General features: G+C 41.4%; 1 protein-coding gene across 1 annotated transcript; it reads left to right on the top strand.

Moving 5' to 3' along the window:
• Positions 1-9413: 9413 nt before the first annotated feature.
• bhlha9 (basic helix-loop-helix family, member a9) lies at positions 9414-11296 on the top strand. The gene is given in 2 exon segments (XM_008428322.3): positions 9414-9970; positions 9973-11296. Coding segments are annotated over 2 exon segments (933 nt in total). The 5' UTR covers positions 9414-9906; the 3' UTR covers positions 10842-11296.
• Positions 11297-20947: the final 9651 nt, after the last annotated feature.

The following is a 20947-nucleotide window of genomic DNA, read 5'->3' as shown; positions in this document are numbered from 1 at the left end:
TTCAGGTTTAGGACGGACACGCGCGCGCCCCCACAGACTCACACAGATGTCATACAAGATGTTTTGATACGAAATACCTTTTTTTTTTCCCCACGATTTTGTTAATAGTAAAGAGGGTCAGATAATAAAGAAATCAAATAAATAAATAAATAAATAATTAAGTTAAAGGAAAATCTTAAGGTACGTACAGCCGTACAGCTCCAGGCGCTACTGGTATGTCACAAATTTGACCTGCGAAAAACCGAAACATTATCTTTAAAAAATTTTTTTAAATCCTATCTGGTTCTTGTTGGCATTGTTCCCATGAGAACTTGTGATTGTGTGCATGTGTGTGTGAGTGTGTGATGTACACACACACACACACACACACACACACACACACACACACACACACACACACACACACACACACACACATATATAACTTTAATTTTATGCAAACAAAATGACGAAGAAGAAGAAGAAAAAACCCATCCCAAACATCATATAGAGTAGGTCCATATTTTCTACGTAGCATGTACTCCACCATCAGTTTGGTGTCTGGGAAATTCAGAGGTTCATCCATCCATTTCGCTTTACCAAAGGTTTCTACAGTGCTATACTCCCTTTATGTTACAGCTGATTGCTGTCAAAAACCCAACACAACCCGCTTACACCATCTACAGGGGAAAGTGAGTATTTTCACTCACTTATGTATTGACTTTAAATCCCTCAGATATCATAAGTGATGTTTCAATTTCATGAGCTTCAAAATGTTTGAATATGGTTAGCATGCATTTTTATGTAACAAAATGTTTTACCTTTGACTGGATGTGACCTGCCTTTTACCACTTAACTATGGGGGAAACAAATAAATAAATAATTCAATAGTTTAGATTTTGACATTATTTTACATTATTCAACATTACTGACATTATTTAAATCTATCCACCCATATGGTATCTGACACATGGAAAATAACTCTTCAGATCAGAAACATTCTTGTCAAATTATGTCTGACTAAATTCTTTAAGAACACATCGTGGTTCAAGCAAGTCTTAGGTTCATTCTTATCTCCACTTTACCATTTTTTAATGTTGATGAGACAAAACATAAACAAAATTAAAATACTCATAAGAATGAATAAGAGAGGGCCCATTCCCCCAGAGCCTAACCTTGATCGATTCTGATGTTTGTGAGGTGTGGACCTTACAGAGTAAGCCATATGATAACTATATGCACTAAGTAGACAGCCAAGGCAGCAAAACTTATATGTCTAAGAATACCTTCAGACATATTTTCATTTTTTTGTTTTAGGAGCAACTAAATTCCAGTTTAGAAATGTTTACATTAAAAAAATCCTTTAAGAAACATCATATAATATGGAAAACAAGCAAAAAGAAAGTTTTAAATAAGATGTTAAATAAGAATATTTCACTGTTGTGATTTTTCATTAGTTTCTTGCCATTTTATATGTCAAGCGTGGTGTGATATCTGTTTTCCACTAGAGGGCAGCATTTCTAGAAATAAAATGCTAATAAAGAGAAGCTCAGATACAAGTATGCATCACATACTTTCAATATTTTATGCATATTACGTATACTAGGGTTAGCGCCTGTGTAATTTAGCTGTGTATGCTAGATATTGAGTAACCTGCTCCTTGCTACTACTGCTCACCAAATGTCCCTTTAGATAGCTTTAGTCTTACTGATTATATCTGTGTTTGAGTTATTGCCTTATAATGTTAACCATTTCAATTATTTGGATGAAATTTAGGTCACATCATGTACTTTCAATCATGGTCATCCTAGTCATACAACTTTAAAGTAATAACCCCTGCCAGCATGCCGAGATGGGCCCCATATGGGGGAAAGGAGGGCAGACCAGATGGGTCCCATATGGGTTTGTCCGGGGGTTCCACGGTGGCCCCACATGGGATTGCCCATGTAGGGCCCATGTAGGGCCACAGCCTATGTGGCCTGCATTGCTACATGTTCCCTGCCAGTATGACAGGGAACATGCCAGTATGGCAGGGAACATGTAGCAAAATCAGAAGCAGAAGACTTTTTGAGTCTCATGCCAGTCGTCATCTAGAAAATGAAGATGTGCAAAGCTGATTTTGTATGACAAATTAATTTTGCTGTCATCTTAACGGTTAGAATTGTCTTTCACTAATTTTTTATGTTTAGCGGTTTTTTTATTTGTCTAGTGCGAGCTTGCGCTAGTCTTGTAAATATGTCTTGCAATTTAGCATTAGCTTCTACACATATGAATGTGTTTAGTTGTTTAACGTTCGCGGAGCTAAGATTCTTGCTTCGCCAATTAGTGGTTAGTGAATCTAACTTTTTAGTTAGCTGCGCCCACCCACTGGCAAACGCTTCAGTTTTTTAGTCGTAGAAAATGTCATGCATTGATGTTCTTCCCCTTCAGTTGCTACTGGCTAGAGGGAAAACAGGGTTATGACCCTCTGACCTGAAGAACAAAGCTGCAATTATCGGCAGCCACGTAATAACAAAAAGAACTTTCCTCACTCTCACGCTCTTTGTTGTGGACGTTTGTCTCAATCTGTGTGATTTCTTTTGCAGACTTGAGCTATATTGCGACCCCTCGCTTCGTCGACAAACGTCTCCTTTTTGCTTGACTTAACATTTCACACCCAGATCCTTTCAATAGGCCGTTGTAAACCTTTTCGACCCATTTAACCACGGGGTTGCTGTGATGCTTTGTAACATCTTAAGTGGTCAGAAGGCATTATTTTAACTGCTTGTGGTTGTGTGGGAACTGGCCCCACTGACAGTTAACCTTGACCACATGTTCCAGCACACCAAACGGGCCCTTTAATGATAACCTGGTGTAATGACTGTCTTCTTCGGAAGGAATGCTCCAAGGAAAACACAGCGCTCGCCTTTTTTTTGCGCATTTTTGTTCAGTGCGAAAAGCTGCACGTCCCAATGCTGAGCGAACTCAAATTGGAATGAAATGAACAGCTGAGTCTCTGCACTTTTCCTTTCTTCAATGAATGCTCTTTATTTACTGCAGTGCACGACTTTCCTGCTGTGATCTCTTTGCACATGGCAGCCAAATAAAAATGAGTGATTCATATCGTGATTCAAGTATTTAAGACAGGGGAGGAAATGTACCGACATTCCTCTGGGGAGGAAACTGTTAGACATGTCATGACATCAGTGCTGACAGATTTGCATGGTTTTGCTGCACAATATAAATCACTGAGAGCATGGGTTATAGTAATGTTTTGCTTATGGCTAAATTAGAGACTGCAGAATTTTTAGTGGCCCAAAACAAAAGTGTGCTGTTTTTTGTCTGCCTGGCAACTGGCCTGCCTTCATGACCTGACCTTGTAAAAAATACCCCATTAATCAGGTGTCCACTCTTTGAACTTGAACTTATGGCAGCTTCTGTCACCAGAATAAACACAGTTAAATAACAGAAGCTACAACAAAGTTATCAGATATTTAGCTTGTAAACACTGCAAGCAAATCCTATCAGATTTGATCAGATTTTTTTCACACACAAAGCTAAAGAGTTTATAGGCTAGAGAAACATAAAATAGATTCCACATAATTATTTCTTCAGTAAAAATGAAGCCAATGAGAAAAAAAAAGAAGATGTGTCAGAAAACTAAGTTCGTTAGAAATAAATTCAACAAAATGGATTCAGTGATATTTGAACAGCATACAAGCGTCTGTTCTGGATCCAATAAGGAAAGAAATCAGCAATGATCTAATATAAGCCAATATCGCTGCCCATCAAGGCATTTTCTACTAAAGTGAAACATAATTCTAATAATTGCTTTACACATCTTCAATAACTCAACAGAAAACATTTATACTTTCTGCCAATCTGCCCAAGAGAGATGGAAATCCACCCTTAGTTCAGAGAGTGACATGCTCAGAGAAAATGCAACAAAACTCTATCTTAGACTCCACAGGGCTCGGTTAGCATGCTAAATGTCAAAGTTCATGACAGGATACTTAGAAAAACACTGATGATATCTGACAGGTCAGGAAATGTTGCCAGCAGAAAGCCTCTCCTCTCCATATATATGACATTATGAATGCAAAACTGTACTTGAATGAACTGCAAGACTTCTGGAAGAATGTCCCTTAAATAAATGAGATCAAACCATGAACAGTATGTTAGGTGTAGACATCAATATCAAACATTTATTTTATTTTTTTTTTACCCGAGACCACCATTGACGCATTGCGTAGCCCTTACGATCTGGGCTTGTTTTGGACCCGAAGCACTTAGGCACCTTGCAGCCACTGAGTTCATAAGGAAGTTGTGTGTACAGGAAAGCTCGGGCTAAACTATTTGATAAAAAGGACAGAATCAAGCTGCTGCAATGGCCCAGTCAAAGTTCAGAACTCTCATGATTGAGGTGCTGTGTTGTGTTAACAGAGTTGCACAAAGTCAAAGACCTGTGAGCTTTAATGGATTTACGTAATGTTGTAAATTAGATTGGCTCACAATGTCTCCAGAACCATGAGAAAGATTTACACAGTCTGAGAGAAAGTGACGACTTCAAGCTACTGCGGTTTAAAGCTACTGAGTCATAGGGTGTGCTTTTGTGCCAAGCTGTTCACACTGGAGGTCTGATGAAAATAGATATTTGACAATAAAACTGAAGAGACAACTTACAAAGATGATTGGTAAAAAATAAAATACACAAAGTGGTGAAAAATGACAGACCAGAAAAGGCAAAGCAAAGAAAGGATCTGGCAAGTGTGGAAGGAGAGAGAGAGAGAGAATTAAACACTGAGGGAAAGGTGGAAATGACAAAAGGGATCGGAAAAGCTAATTACAGGAGAGTGGATGCAGCTGGGCAAGGGAGCAGGTAGCAACAAATGAGGAAATAATGAACAGCTGGGATGGGGAGCAGAATGGTGGGTGAGGTAAAAAAACAAACAAAGAGAAAAGAAACTTGAATGGTAGGTAGAAATAAATATTAATCCAATGAAACAAATCTAAAGACAAAAACCAAGAATAACTGAACTGACACAAGGAATAAACCACAAATGGCAGGATAAAATTAACAACTATTAGGAAAACAATCCAAAAAGAAAATAACTGAATCTAAAAGTCCAAACCTCAACAGATCTTAATAGTAACTTCTCTTCAAAGTTACAAACTTCTGTATTAAAGTTTTCTGGGATCAAACTAGAATCAAAACACTTTGGATCTCACGGACAAAAACAACTGGAAACCTCTGCAATGTTGTAGAATAATCTTTAACACACCTCTATGATTAATAGCTGACGGATGCATGACAGTCGGTGTTGTGAATAAGACTGCTGAAATATGCCGGGCATTGTTTCAACCCGACAGCAGGGATTTTATAGCTGCCATGCGCCGTCAAAAGAGAGTTCAGCAGCCAACTGCGCCCAACTGCCGGTAAATCTCAGACGGAGTGATTCATAACAGTTGTGTCAGTTCGCTCGGTGTCGTCACAGTTTGTTTGTTGTGTCCTTGGAAAACTCTGCAAACAAGACACAGACGTGCATTTTTTTAAGTGTGACTTCGCCGTATATCCTGAGTGTTCAATGGCATGGAGGGAAAGTGATGCAGCAACAAGGACTGCAGTTCAAATCCTGGCTGGATTTGAACTCTTGGTGTGTTCTCCTTGAGAATGATCGGTTCTCTCCTGCTATAAAAATATTAACAGCAAATTGGTAGAGATGTGAGATTAAACTAAATGTGCCTGTTTCAGTTTGTTTCTTTGCCTTTTGCACATTTTTGCATTTATAATTTATTTGTTTTTCTAAATGGGAGGGAGATAATTAGCAGCCAGAGTGTATTTAACTTCCCACTTGAGGATATTTGCAGTATTTATACATTGAATCTTTCATTAATTCATACATTCATACTATAAAGTCATGGCAGTTTTGCTCCAGGTTTTTGTTGGCAGATGAATACATTGAAGGATTGGCAAGAACATGATGTAAGCATGAAAAACAAAGTCACTGATTCAGCCGATTAAATGTATATATACATTTTCAGCAAGAGAAGTAGAAGTTGTGGTGTTTGTGTCCATTTTGTTTGGTGTCTTCTGGCAAGGAGAAAAGTCTCTATAAAGAAAACAACTCTTAAGGTTCTGGTCGATAGGTTTTAACAGGAACTTTTCACTGTAGGAATTTGACTTTTTCTTCAATTCAATTCAGTTTATTTATATGGCACCATTTCACAACAAATGTTGGTCTCAGAACACTTTACTGAAAAAAGCCATTCCGGTTTAATCACCCTGGATTCCAACCGATCCTGGTTATGAAACAGTGGATTTAGCTCAGTTTATTATTGTAATTAGTTTAAAAGGTTTTCTGTCTAAGGAAACCCAACATCAAGTCACTCAATGTTCACTAAATAGACTTTACCTGCTCTGGGATATCTGACTAGTTTGCAGGGAACACACCCCAAAATTGACATTTCAAAATAAAGGCACATTAATGCTTTTTTGTTTTGTTTTTTTTGGCTGAGACCGACTTTGAACTTTTTCAACTGCTCAGCCTGACAGTTGACTATTTGGCTCCATCATTTGACCTCTCTGACCTTTGAAAGCACGCCTTTTTCCTGTTTCACCTCAAATCTATTCTGCTTCGTGTAATTTTGTTTTCTGCACAATAACTTTATGTGCATAGTAACTTTATGCGTGTCATATTATTCCCAAAGACGGAAAACATAAAACATAAGATGTAGATATGACTGGCGCGTAGAAAGTGACTTTCAATGAATTCGAACTGAAACTCAAGGACAATGGTTCAATAAGATGATGAAGACGAGACACTAGCTAGTTATGTAAATTAAGAAGCTTTCTTCAAAAAAAAGGGAGCACTTTGGGGACAAAAATCAAAGTGTGCTTTAGGCGAGCCCACAACCATGGATTGTTCAATTAATGCAACTTTTCTAAACTATTTGTACTTATCAGATCGGATTTTATTGAGGTGAGAAAATTCCATAGCAGACAGCAATAACATGCATTAACATACCTCTGCAAAGGCTAGGTTAGCAAACCCGGACTTACTCACTTATTACCTGTAAGTACCCCTTTGGAAATACACATCTATAACTTTTGGCACACAGACCTCTAATAACAAACGGCTAACAACCAGTCATTATGGGGGCTTGAGCAGGAGATTTACAAATCCTAGGTTCGGTGGCGTTGGACTGGTTCCCCCTTGCTTGAAAATGGTTATTCCATCAAGGGCACGGCGAGCAGCGTGATAAAATCTGCCTGATTTATTCCCGGCGGCTGATAATTACTGGTGTCTTGTCACCTGTCAAAAATGAATGGACAGGGAGAGTCCGAGGCAGTATTCTCTCCATGCTCTGTTCCAGCAGAGCAGTAAATCTGACGTGTTTGTAAAGCCATAAATCACTCGCTGCGATAAAGCCTTTGCTCCACTTACGGCTGAGTGACATGTGCAGAACATTTTAAACTGTTTTGGCTACGAAGATATTTGGGATATCAGAAAGAGAAAGGTGTGGTGCAGAGGGGTTTTACAACCTTCCGGGCGTGGAAATCATAAACAAGAAAAATATGGAAACACTTAGACTGAATGTTGTTAAGGTGACTTCTTGCACATTTTTAGGATTATCTTTGGTCAAATGTCAACTTTCTTCACAATTGTATTGCATATATATATATACATATATATATAGGAATGTTTCACTTTAACTTATACACAATGCAGGGGTAACATAATTATGTAATGATAAACTTAATAAGAATGGATCAACTGGGGAACTTGAAGCACCTTGCACCAAGAAGGTCTTGAGTTCGAGGATTATCTGAATGGCGTTTGCATGTTGGGTTCTTTCTGGGTATTTAGCAGTTTAAAAGCCTGTAGGTCAGAATAACATTCAGAAGGCGGCCAGTATGCTTAGAGAGGCGTATGACTACTCTTCAAAGTGCCAGTTTAAGAGAATATGTGGAGAATCAGCTATAACTCAGTGGTTCAGAGAAATACAGCCAGCTGGGTCGGACTGGATGGGACTTCAGCAGATGACTGGCTGGATTATCCATACTAATGAAAAGACTGGTGTTCAATAGTTGGACTTCCAGGGGTGAAGGTCTGGACTGAAACTGGGTTTGTGTCTCAAAGAGTTGGACACATAATAAAAGGAGAGAGCAGGAAGGAAGCAATGCTTCTCAACGACCCCCCAGTTCAGTGCCTGAGAGGCTGCTTTTAATCTACCCATCGTTGACCAAACACTCTGGTAAAAGTCAAAGGAATCACCTAAAGACACAGCAGCCATCTTTGACGTGACAGTCAGTCTTTTCTATTTTCACTCTTCCTTTATCGTCAGAAGCATATCACACATTGTGAATGGTTGTGATTATTTTCTTCGTTGACCCAACATTCCTTCTAACAAGTCACAAGGAATTATCCATCTTACGCAAAACTATGATATGTGAAACTGTGTGAATGTTCCACTTCCACCAAAGTGGCACCCTTTCCTCACAAGCAAAGGACGATGAAAGATCGATTGTTGAGGCCAGCAGCAATCACAGGTTCTAATTGTGAAATATTTACCCTTGGTTTTCCCTCTCTTTGAAGTGGAGGCCTCACTTTGGTCTTGTCCTCAGGTGCTGCCCAGGCCTGATTTATGGGAATGGGTTTCAGGGCAGCCACTTTAAATTACACAGCCCTTAAAGCTGAGCAAACAGAGAGACAGGGAGAGCGAGAATCGCCACTGTAGAGACGGCTAATTGGCAGGATGAAGCTTACCTGCTGGAGATAAGAAGGTTCCGCTTCACCTAGACTCGTCAGGAGAGGAAACGTACACCAGATTAGGTCACTTTGATAAATGTTCAATTCGTCTAGCCCAGTGATGTCCGAAGCCAGTCTTGAAAAGCCTAATATCCTTTAACTTTTAGTTCTTTCCATGGCTCGTCACACCTGAATCAAATGATGGCTCATTAGCGAGCCTCTGCAGATCTTTGGCATGTTGAAGAGGTAGCTGAAGCATTTCAATGAGTCGAAGCAGAAACACATCTAAAACCCGACTCTTGAGCAGGACAGGGGTCCTCAAATCCAGGCCTCGAGGGCCGGTGTTCTAAAACTTCTAGATGTGTCCCTGGTCCAACACAGCTAAATCGAATGGTTGAATTACCTCCTCAGCATGCAGTCAAGTCCTCCAGAGTCCTGCTAATGGCCTCATTATTTGACTCGTTGGAGCAGAGACACACCTAAATGTTTCAGAACACCAACCCTCGAGGCTTGGAGTTGAGGACCTCCGGTCTAGGATGTATGTATGGTAAACAATACGCAGTGCAGGAATCAAAGTATTTGATTCACTGTGATTGTTTCATTTCAAACTGAAAGAGCTGGAAAAGCAAATCCCAATATTTGGGAGCCATAAAAACTGCTCAGCTATACTGAAAGTCTTTAGGGAAAGACTATGAACAGAGGTAATGACGTAATGAGAGTAAGTAAGGAAAAGCTAGTTTAGTAAACCACTTCAATAAGTTGTTAAATTTAAGAATATTTGAAATAGTTTTGGTAATTCCAACTGACCTAAAACGAGGAAAGATCGGTCTGATTTAATGTCAGACAGTTAAAGGAAGGCTATATTTCTTCTCATGCAGTGTGTGTAAATATCTAGTAGTTGCAGCTCTCCTGGATGATACGATGAGAGATGTGAGGGAGAGTCAGCGCAGGAGGAGGAGGAGGTGACAGTGCCATTTGCCTGCAGGGCGCCCATAAACTTGGAAGGGGAGAGAGAGTGCATTATGCCTCTCAAATGATTGTACCATGTGACTACAAGATCTTTTAAAAAGCAGACCAACCTGTCTTTTTGAGGTAAAGGTAACCACGGTGCACCAGAGGAGTAAGACAGAGAGAGATTACCTGGGCAGCAGCAAACACCGGCAGCCCCACTCACTGAACACGTCAAGGAAGCGCGTTGATGAGGCAGGCCACTTCTAACCAACAAATCCCGCTCTCAGACTTTGCTCGGACTTGTCTGGTGTCCGCATTACTGACACAATGAGCTGCAGCAGTGTCACCGGTTCTGAGTTTTCTGAGGAAGAGCTCGAGATCGGCGTGCTGGGACAAGGCGATGACGATGGAGGTGTCAAACAGTCTTTTCAAGGGAGTCCTAGCGACCCTGAGGAAGGCCAGAACAAGAAGCGCAACAGACCGGTCCGTTCGAAGGCTCGGAGAATGGCTGCTAATGTGCGAGAGCGAAAGCGCATCATGGACTACAACCAAGCTTTCAATGCTCTCCGAGTTGCCCTGAATCATGACCTGAGCGGCAAACGGTTGTCTAAGATCGCCACCCTGCAGAGGGCCATCAACCGCATCTCTGCCCTCTCGGTATTCCTGAGTTCAAATCCTCCCAACAAGCCGTGCAGCCACCGGGAATGCCACAAGTCACCCGCAGGACCAGCTGTGGTGGGAGGGTCTCGACTGGAGCAGACCAGAGTTGCAGTTCCTCGCCTGGAGCATCAAAGCTATGTCCCCTGGCACGCGTCCATCTCTCAGCAGCTGCAGCCGCAACAGGGGCCTCACCTCCACAGGCTGACTGCGGATCCACACGCATACATGGATAAGGGGGCGACATCATGTCCACCTTCACCACACTACCCTTGTTATCCAACTGAGGGACATTTTTACGCCTCTCGTGGACACTGCAACAGCCCTGACGATCACCCGCCCAGTCCGCTGCGATACCCTCAGATGGGTGACGGGTTGGGGTATCAGGCGGGGATGTGGACCCCGTGTCCTCAGGGATACATGGACAGTTTTGTGGAGCCACCTCCTACTCTGGGGCTTCCATGGCAGGTGAGCTACATGCAGGAGCCAGAGCACAACTTCCCTCTGTGCTCAGATATACTGTAACATGCTCGGGTTCTACTGTGAGCCCAGAGAACCGGACAGCAGCAACAGACTTTCAGAAATTAGACAACTGGGCGCAGAACCAGCTAACTGAACTCTGCGGACAGCAGGGGGGGGGGGAGTATTATGAGCCAGCATTTCTAGACGTTTAATCTAAACCGATAGAAAGCGTGCTTGTCGAAAAGGATGACATGGTGTCAGAAAAATGTCATTCCTTGCGGTTGTTAAAGTTTGTTACATTCCTCGATGTAAGACCTTGAAAAATGAAGAGAACTGTGAAGAGAACTGCTTTGTGAGCGTTTTATTTTGTAGAAACCTCATTCTCAACACTGCAGAACCCGTCAGTGTATTTATTCTGTTGTTTTGTGTTGAAGATACATTAAAGCGTGTTTTGCTTTTGCAAAATAACTCATGCATCCCTTTTCTGAACTCTGAAATTAAATGTTTAATCTAAATTACTTTTGCCTCCATTTTTATTTTTTTTTGCAGTTTCACGATTGAACCAACACAAATCCTGCAAAGTGTGCAAGGATGCTTGGAGCTGTGTGTGTCTGTGTCTGGAGCTGTGTGTGTGTTTGATTATAGCCTCAGGATGGTAGTTTCTCGTATTCTGTGAGATGACAGAGGTCCTTCGCTCGGTGGAAATGTCCTTGCAAGTCCATTCTTGTCATTTTTCTGAGAAGAGAAGTCAAGGTGGAATTTACACACAGTTCAACAGAGGCAAGAGCACAACTGTGGCAGAGGTTCAAACTATAAATCAGCGGGCAGTAGAAAGAGTGTGAACAGTGCTTTTCAAGAAGAACGAATGCATCGTGACTGGGTGGGTTATTACCAATAATCCTCCTCAACGGCAGAAGTCGGCACTGTCACGATGGAGGCTCTTTAAAAACAAGGGGTGAGTCCCAGCCATGGCCAGTGCTAGCAGCTACACCAGACCATGCTAATTAACAATAGCTTTCCCTTCCTTGCAGTTTGGCGTGATGGAAAACAGCTTTAATATTAGACTCCAGGACAGAAGCCATCGACAGATTTATGTGGGTTCAGGAAGGAAGAGTGCGCCCCGTCATCAGCGCAGTGAAATCCCCTGCTGGGCTGCACCGGCCCGCAGGTGGAATTGGGTGTGTTAGGAGTTTTTTTTTCTCTCTCTCTCTTTTTTGAACGTCCTGGAGGTCTAACAACAAGGACCTCAAGACAGAGAGAGAGGGAGCTGGTGCGCGGTCGGTGGAAAAACAACCGGGTGTGTGGGCACAGCAACAATTAGCAAGCAGGAAGCAGTGGGGAGACGGACACAGAGATGAATGGAGAGGAGGGGCGAAATAATACGAGGAGGATGTCGGTGGTGAAAAAAATAAGAGTGACAACACTCTGGGCCTGTTGTTTAGTCTCTGAGCAGACGTGAATCACTGGGAAAGCTTGAATCACCAGCGAGAGACAGCGATGGCTGACAGCACTCAGTGACGGCATGTCTCTTTCTCCTCCCTCTTTGGCTCAAAGGTTCGAGCTGCATTCGCTCCGGTGCCAGTTTATTTACTCACTTGAGCGCTGCGGAGTGACAGTGAGCTGATGTGACGCTTTGTGAATCATATTTCTTTTCCAAAGTCTTTCAAATTGTTCGTCTCGGCTTTACTTTACCCCACAGAGTTTGGCTGAAGAGTCGTGAGTTTGCGATGAAAATGAAAACTATTTCGCTAACTGACCAGAGTCCCAGCTTGTGCTGCATTCCACCCAGTTTAATGTCGTATCCAGCAATCATGTGACTTATTACTAGTAATTCTTGCTTACATTCAATGCTTTTAAGTAATGAAGAGTTGATCATCAATTTTTCTTTGGTGCAAACGAGAATTGTTGTTGTTTTTTAACCGCACACAACTCTGCACTGGACCATTGACATACAATCCTCAAAATAAAACACAGTGGTGGCAGGATCATGATGTGGGGATGGTTTTCCTTAGCATGGACAAGTGAGATACAGGAATGCAGGAAAATCCTGGATAATACTTGTCTGGGATGACGGAGCTTCCACTTCCAGCATGATGTCACTAAAAGGCCAGAACTGCAATGGAAGCGTTAAATTCAAAGTGTGTTTATGTGCTAAAGGGTTCACAAGTACAAACGGGTAAATCCATCTGCAAGTCTGGGTCAGGACTTAAAAAACTGGTATTTATAGACACTTTTCATCCAATTTGACTGAACTTGAGCTACTTTGCAAAATAAAAAATAAAATAATGGTCTGAACACAAAAGCACACTGTACTGTGAAGGTTTACTTTCAAAAACTTTCGAAAAGCATTTATATAGTTTTTCTTCTGCTTTGTCACTCTACACTACATGTTGGTTTAGCTCATAAAACACAAACCAAACAAGTTACCGTACTGTTTGTAGTGTAGCGCAATACGAAAGACTTCAAGGGATGTAAATACGTTATCACAGTGCTGTACAATTACCAGTCTCATTAGAGCAGAATTTTAATATTACGTGAGGAAGGGATTGGCCAGAAAATGATGGGAATTCATTGATTAAAAATAAATAAATATTTTATATATATATATATAGTCCCCCGCGACCCGACCCCGGATAAGCGGAAGAAAATGGATGGATGGATGGATATATATATAGTGACATTTTGAGATTCAAGAAATAAGTGTGAACTAGAAATAACTCTAAGAAATGAAAATCGGTTGTTAGATCTCAACTTTCAGGAGATCGTGTTGAGTCGGATTCATCACAATCTGGCGCCTGGCCTCGACTGTACTGCTGCTGGTTTGCAGAGAAGTGCTTTAACAGGTCAGCTTTTTTTACGACGACTCGTGACTCATCTGAGGCCTTACCTCACTCCTCCAGCTTGTGAGCCTGTCAGTGATGCATCGTTTTTTTCTCAGCCCGCCCCGCCTCCCTAACACTCAGGCTGCCATGCTGATGGAAAAGAAAACAAGCAGAAATACGAGAAATGATGTGACATGCCGCATGTGTTTGCATGATATACGGCGATGAGTCAGTGTTCAGAGTGATTCCTCTCTTTATATATACATAGCCGAGCCCCCGCTGCTTCATGTTCTTCTCGCGGACAGCTGCACACGCAGCATACACACACACACGCACACACACACACGCACACGCACACACACACACACACCCACACGCACACACACACACACACACACACACACACACACACACAGGGGCGGCTATGATGAGATTTCTCCAAACTTTGAAATTCCTTTGCGGATGCCAAAAGTGACGGTTTGTTTTTGTCTTGTTCTGATGACACACAGAACCGGTCCCGGTTTTTAAAGGTCTGAGACTGTCTAACTGCTGTCTGTCATGTGGTCGATCTGCAGAGCCTTGCCAAAGCACTCATTTAATTTGCAGTTCGCACATTTTGACACATCGCAAACAATGTGATCTATTGGGATTTCATGTGATGAACACATATACATATATATATAATTTTTGTTCCTGCTTGAATTAGATTTTGTAAGCAAGTTTAACGTTAGCCTTAACCCTGGAAAATACAATGGAAAAACAACAAGCGGGCGTTCCGCTGCAGGTTAAGGGGTTTAAAGGTCATCTTTAAAACTCACTAAAATGGTGCTCTCACTTTGAGAAACACTCAGTAACAAGATGCTGTAACACAGGATATAGTTTGAGGTAATTAGGCAGTAAATATGCATGGTATTGCTATGTTTATTATGTTCTTTGTCATTTTTATTGACAACTTTTAGGGAAATGTTATTTTGCGAAAAAAATATTTACTGCTGGTGAATTGACATTGTCAACATATTTCATGTGCTAAACCACTTCAGATTGAACAAAAAAAAAGTTCAAGTGTCATTTAAAAAAAAGTGACTTATTTCACTTTTACTGAGTTTACTTGAGGCAAACAGAGTAATTGCACTTTGTTTCAGTTCCACCTCCCTTCCATTGTCAATAAACCTGTAGAGGATTCATCTCGGATGTTAAGAAGGTTTTTAACTGATTACAAAACCAACGTAGAGCAATGAGGGCAGCACACAGCTTTTATTTGATACAATTTGTTATGACAGAGACAAGCCAACTGCTTGGTAAGTGAGTTCTGGTCAGGTGACACAGTGATCCTCGGGATGCCATCAAACGCATCAGAGGCCTGATGATCCCACTTGGTAGGAAGGGAAGCACATAAAACTTACATAACAGTGGATCGTGAGGGCCAGGATTCAGAAACACTATATAGGCAGAAGATCCATGGATTATTATTTTTTCCCTCTCTCTTTTTGTATCTGCAGAGTTTCACCACTAGATGGAAGCCGGGCCACAGCGAGCGGAGAAACTACCTTCTGCAGATATTCAGGAGTCAACAGCTTGCTGCAGTGAATATTAATCTAATAATAACCTATTTATTTTTTGCATTCAAATGCAAAGGTTTCCATGCAAGCATAAAAAGGTAAAAGTAAAGAATTGTCGCACCGCCATAAACGTCTACCTTGTTGAAACATTGCACATAAAATGGAGCACAAGAAATTCCCTGTCTTTAAAAAGGACTAAGATGAAAACCTTATTAGATGAGAAACTGAAGAATAATTTGTTTCTCAAGTCCAGTCGTTTTAAAAGGCAGGACTTTTAGATGTATTTATTTTAGGATAGTGTGACACCGCCTGTTTTGTCCTTCACTCGTTGTCCACTGTCCTCCTGTTTCCTGGTGAACACACAGCGCGCCACATTTCATGGTCGAGTTGAAGGACCAGAAATAACTATCAAGGAGAATTACAAAATAACGATAAAAATGTTTCATCAAGGCCACTTTTAATAACGTATAAAAAGGTCCGGCTTGTCGGGACTGAAGTATAAACGCTTAATTTAAAACATCCGCACAGGCACCTCACAGTAAGCCGTTTCATGCCTGAACGAGCAACGTAAGGGCTGTTGACATTTTCATCTCCCCGTTAGGACCGAACCTTTCGCAAACGCTGCGTTACGCGGCATCATTTTACTCATCTCCTCTATTAATAACAGACTAGCTTTTACTGCAACCAATAAAACCTGAAAGGGCTGCGTTAAATATGCAGGAGGTGAAGGAGGCCTTAAGCCGCACGCGCGCAGGCTAACAGGGTTTAATTTCTAAAACAATTCACAAACAGCGATGTGATGCCAAATAACAGTTGGTTTGCTGTGAAGCAAAAGGCATTAAAAAAGAAGCATAAGCAGGTTATGAAGCTTGTTGTCCCCAAATTGACTTTAGTCCTTTACTCCTGGACACATCTTCAGCTGTCCGAGTGCCATGGATGAGGATTCGACACAGAGTTTTCGACTGGGAGAACCATCATCAGAGCTCCACCGCTGAGACTTTACATAATGTGCACCGTTTCAAACGTGAAACAGACAATGGTGTCTTTGCAAACAACGGTGGTTCGGCTGAAAATAGAACATACCGAGACAGTGTTTCTCACTAGGAGTTTGAATGTCTTTTTATGCGAGAGGCTCAGTGAAAAAAAGATTATGCTCATACTCGCGTGCTTCTGTAATTTATTTTTAAAGATCTTCTCTCACCTGTTTCTTCCACAGAAGCACAAATACAAATGAACAGAATCAAATAAAAGAAACACTGAAATTTTAATGCCATGCAGTCGTATTCAATAAATCTGAATGTGGCCTCTGATGAGGGGCGTTTGCCAGATTCAAAGCGTCTTTTGAAAGTAGCGTCATAAAAGCTGGTGTCGAGCATTCTTTCATCAAGCCCACATTTCTGTATTGAAAATGCTGTTTTTTTATTGGTCTAATTTTAAGTATCACATTTTTATTAGCTGAAAATGGAAAATCATTATAATTAGCATAAATAAAACCATGCAGCTAATTAATCTGTTTAGTGTGTTTCACTTAGTGGTAAATGGACTTTTCAATAATATTGGAATTTATTCAGTTTATATTAAAAAAAATAAGGCGAGGTGAGATGAGGCATCTAATCCGACTCTAGAAGGTAACACAAAACTCTTTTACACTATTTGAACCCCACCCCCCTAAAAAAAACACAGTTTATATTCAATCTGGAGAGACTCATCGATTAAAAAGTTTTATCGACTAGATGAATTAAAGTTCTTTGGCTCTCGGACCCCCGGCAGAAGACATCGTGCTGTAAATTGCAGTAAGCTTGGATGAGCATTTGCTTTGCTGATTTGAGATGTCTTCCCCTCGGGCCCCGTACACTGGTGGTCAGAGAAAGGATGGAGGCCTGGAGGAGCCAGGAGCGTGGAGGTGGCGGTGGGTTGAACATGGCTGGAGAGCGGATGATGCCGTGATTGAAGATCCTTATAATCAGGAGCTTTGCTGTGACGGGACATGGTCCGATGCTGACAGGCTGGCTGCAGATGAACGTGACGCGGCGACTGGATGATGCAGGTGAGGATGAAGAGTCTTAACTTCTGTTCACATGCAGTTTTTTTTTGGCAGATTTTTTCCCCCCGATTCAACAATGTTAAGGACAGCCCGATTATCGGAATGACTCTTACAATCTTAAGAGATCCTTCCATGTGTGGTGCTTTAAGAATGGACTGGTCCACACGGAAGGAAGTCCTGACCACTCCGATCGACCACATTCGACGTGCTACGTTGTCTTGTTCCGATATCGCAATGTGTGGGCTGTTCCCCGAGGACAAACGAGAACCCAGCCTGTTCAGTGTGATATGTAGACAAGGAGGGGGAGTTCTTAATAAGACAAAACAAAACCAGATAGTCTGGTGAGCGTCACGTCTTTCTTTTTTTAAAATATATTCCACAAACTATTAGCAGTGCTTCTTTCTAGTCGACCATGTTTGTTCACGCTGAGCCCCTGTTTGGTCTCAACAGTTTTTGCAAGATTTCCCATCTGACCTCTTAATGTTAGTGAGTGAAATCGGTTCGTGTGTAGTGCGTTGCTAATTAAGTATCTCTGCATAGACCTAAAAACTGTCCAGTCAGGTTGGACACCTGACAGTCGGTCCAACCTGACTGTGCTTGAGAAGATCTGCCAAGAAGACTGTGGGGGCGAAAAAAAGTAAATGTATGCAGACATCTTCACAAAATTGCTTTTGATTGATGTTGATTGATATTATCTAGGTGACACACTTCCAAATTGCCTACTACTTTAAATATCTTGCGTTAAATTTGGAAAAACTTGAAACACAAAACTTTAAAGCTTCCAAAGTTGTAAAATCTGTCATAGTTTGGGTATAATACATCAAAAATCTTGAACACCTACATCAGCTACCAGTAGGTGACAGATTCGTAAAAAAATTATGGTTGGGAGGCAGAAAAAGAAAATTCAGATGTTACAGACAAAGGAAGTGTGTTTCAGTTCCAACAATATGTGTCAAAGGAGAAAAAGCTGCAGTCAGTGGAAGGTTGGGTCTGAATAACTCTCTCCGAGCGTGGAGCCGACTCTCAGAGGATGAGGACTACTGACGGTTTTGAGTGAGATAAACTTCTTAGGACAGGAAAGAAAAAAAAAAAAAAGAGGAAGAAAATATTATTGGTATGTATTGAAAGTGAAGCTGGTGTGTGATGTAACACAGAACACGCCAAGAAATCACAGAAGCAAACAATTGTTGTCTGATCTCAGAACCATGAAAAGGGAGAATAATGTGAAAAGAGAAAAATAAAAGCACTCGAAATGCATGAAAGAGAATTGCGGGGAGTGTGAAGTCTAGCTTCGCAGGCAGAGCCGCGAGAGCAGAAAAAAAAAAAAAGAGAGAAAAAGGTGACATTCTGACAAGGCGACACATCTCCCAATCCTCCATGGATAAATTGCTTGGCTGGCGCCCGGGTTACAGAGACACTGGGATAATCTGAGAACAGAGGCTCGGCAGGAGGGCAGCCGGTATTCAGCATCCGGCTTTAAAAGCTCCAGGTTTATGAATATGAAGCCACCTTTTTATTGGAGTTCCAGGCCCATGACCCTCGTCTTTGGCTTTTCGCTAAAACCCGTCTGCCTTCGCATGAGCCGTACGAGTTCCTTATCTTCTTTGAGGATATTTTTCTGAGTTTTTAGTTGAAGTGGAGCAGAATATAGCTACATACATTTTATTCATTCTGAATACAACATATACGCTCACACTTACAGAGGTTCTGTGGTGTATATACTCTGTTTATACATCTTATTTATTTTATTCACAAAATAAAAAAGGCTTTTTTTCGCATCGTCATCCACTCCCCGTTTCGCTATTTGCCTACTTCAGTAACTCTGCTTCGCGTTCAGTTTTGACAGCTTGTTTTTATTAAACCTGCATCAAAAATGCATAGAGAAAATCTGACAAAAAGAAAGAAAAAACAACTGGGTCATCTTTCAAAGGCTCTGCTGCTTAGATCTGACTGCTGAGCCCCGTCAGCAAAAAGCAACCTCTGTATATGCAGCACTATAAAAGAACTGGGTTAGTCTGAATCAACAGGATTGATAAGAAAAGAGTATGACAGTAAACCGAAACCATAATATACTGACCATGGGAGCTTAATGAAAAAACTGATTTTTCATGCCTGAATAAATATCAGGAAACGTTTGGGTTTCCATCTGCTCTGATGGACTAGTGATCTGCCTGGGTTAAAATCGGGCCTCTGTCTCTTTAAGAAAGTCCTGCTCCTTCCAACACTTTGCACTCAACATCAAAACATCTATTAATCCTTTAACAACTTTATTTAAAAAAAAAGTTTTTTAACCAGCGTTTCACTGAGAAGTAGCTCCTATAAAGAGCTCAGCTCAGTTCCGACAGGTGTTTGCTAATTGGTGCTGGCTAGTCTGAAGGAGCTGATTGCGGGAGTCAATCAGCTCCCGCAATCAGCGGGAGGCGTGGGGGGGGGACGTCTTGGAAGACGATGCTCTGTCCATCTGCGCGTTTTGCACAGCTGAATGGTTGCCATGGACGATTTAAGGATTTCTCAAACTCACATGAAAGAATCAAGGCAATGCTCCAGGTATGGTTTTGATGAAAGAATAACATGACATGATATGAAGTTAAAAAAAATTATATTTTACAAAATGCTGCCTCCTTGAGCATCCATGTTTGAGGTTTATTAATATTTTGGATTAAATGAGAGCGCTACACCTGGTGATTAATAACAATAATCCTCTGAAATAAGACTTGCATAATAGCTGTGCGTGCGGTTTAAATGAGTATCAGATGTAACAGAGAAGTGGGTGAAAGAATCACCTCCCAAGACTGGACCACGGCTTAGGTGGATCTGAGATGATTACATGACGCAACGGCTGCATGTCTTGATGAGTAAATCCTCTGACAATGTCTGTTTCAGACGTGAGGATCAGGAAGAATAACGGTTTGAAAACGTATTTCGTGTTCTTGGATTATGTTTCTTGGAGAAACACGTTTTCTGTAAAAGACATGGGCTGGAGGTCAGAGGGCGCGTTACAACTTGAACCTTTTCAAGGTGTAACACAAAGCACGGGACTTATTCAGTATTTCAATCTGATCACTCAAGTAGCTTCTCTGAAAAAAAGAAAAAAAACAAAAATACTTTTTTTTAGAAATGTGAAGTGTGGACGCTGACGTCAGCGTTGCGGACGTCTGCAGCATGTTGAGCATCGAGATGCTATTCTGGGCTTGAATAGCTTTGCTGGTAGGCTAACTCCTTTTAGCACAACTCGAACACAATAGTCTTTTCTAACGTTTAATTGACACATTAAACTCCCGGCTCTAGTCTTGATCCGAATCAAAGATGATGATTTCTCCCAATGATTCTCTCCCTGATACATTGGGTTACACCTGGCAAATCTAACAATGACATATCTGTGAAAGGAACACATCTACAAGATTAAAATCCCTTCATTTCCACTGAGCTCCTTCTGAAATGTTGCTCGGACTCCAGTGTGATCAGCAGCTGTGTCGGTGCGCCTCCTCTTCTCGTCCTGTCTGATTTCAGACACGTATGGTACACGTCTGCATTTTTCATCATGTGTGTTCTGGTGAGAGCTGTGTGTGTGTGTTCTCACATTGACCGTTTCCCGTACACCAAGTGTAGAGGCTGGCGTTGGTCTCAGTTAATCTCTAAGGCCAGACCATTATCGATGCATCCGAACTTACAAAAAAACCCCAAACAAAAACACCAGTTTTTTTGTGCACACTTTTTACACAAGGCCCCTGGTATTTTTCGCCT

Source organism: Poecilia reticulata, chromosome 14 (genome assembly GCF_904066995.2).
Source record: "Poecilia reticulata chromosome 14, P_reticulata-male-v2, whole genome shotgun sequence".
Classification (NCBI taxonomy): Eukaryota; Metazoa; Chordata; class Actinopteri; order Cyprinodontiformes; family Poeciliidae; genus Poecilia; species Poecilia reticulata.
The sequence above is the reverse complement of the archived record's forward strand: the minus strand, read 5'-3'. Positions and strand labels throughout refer to the sequence as shown.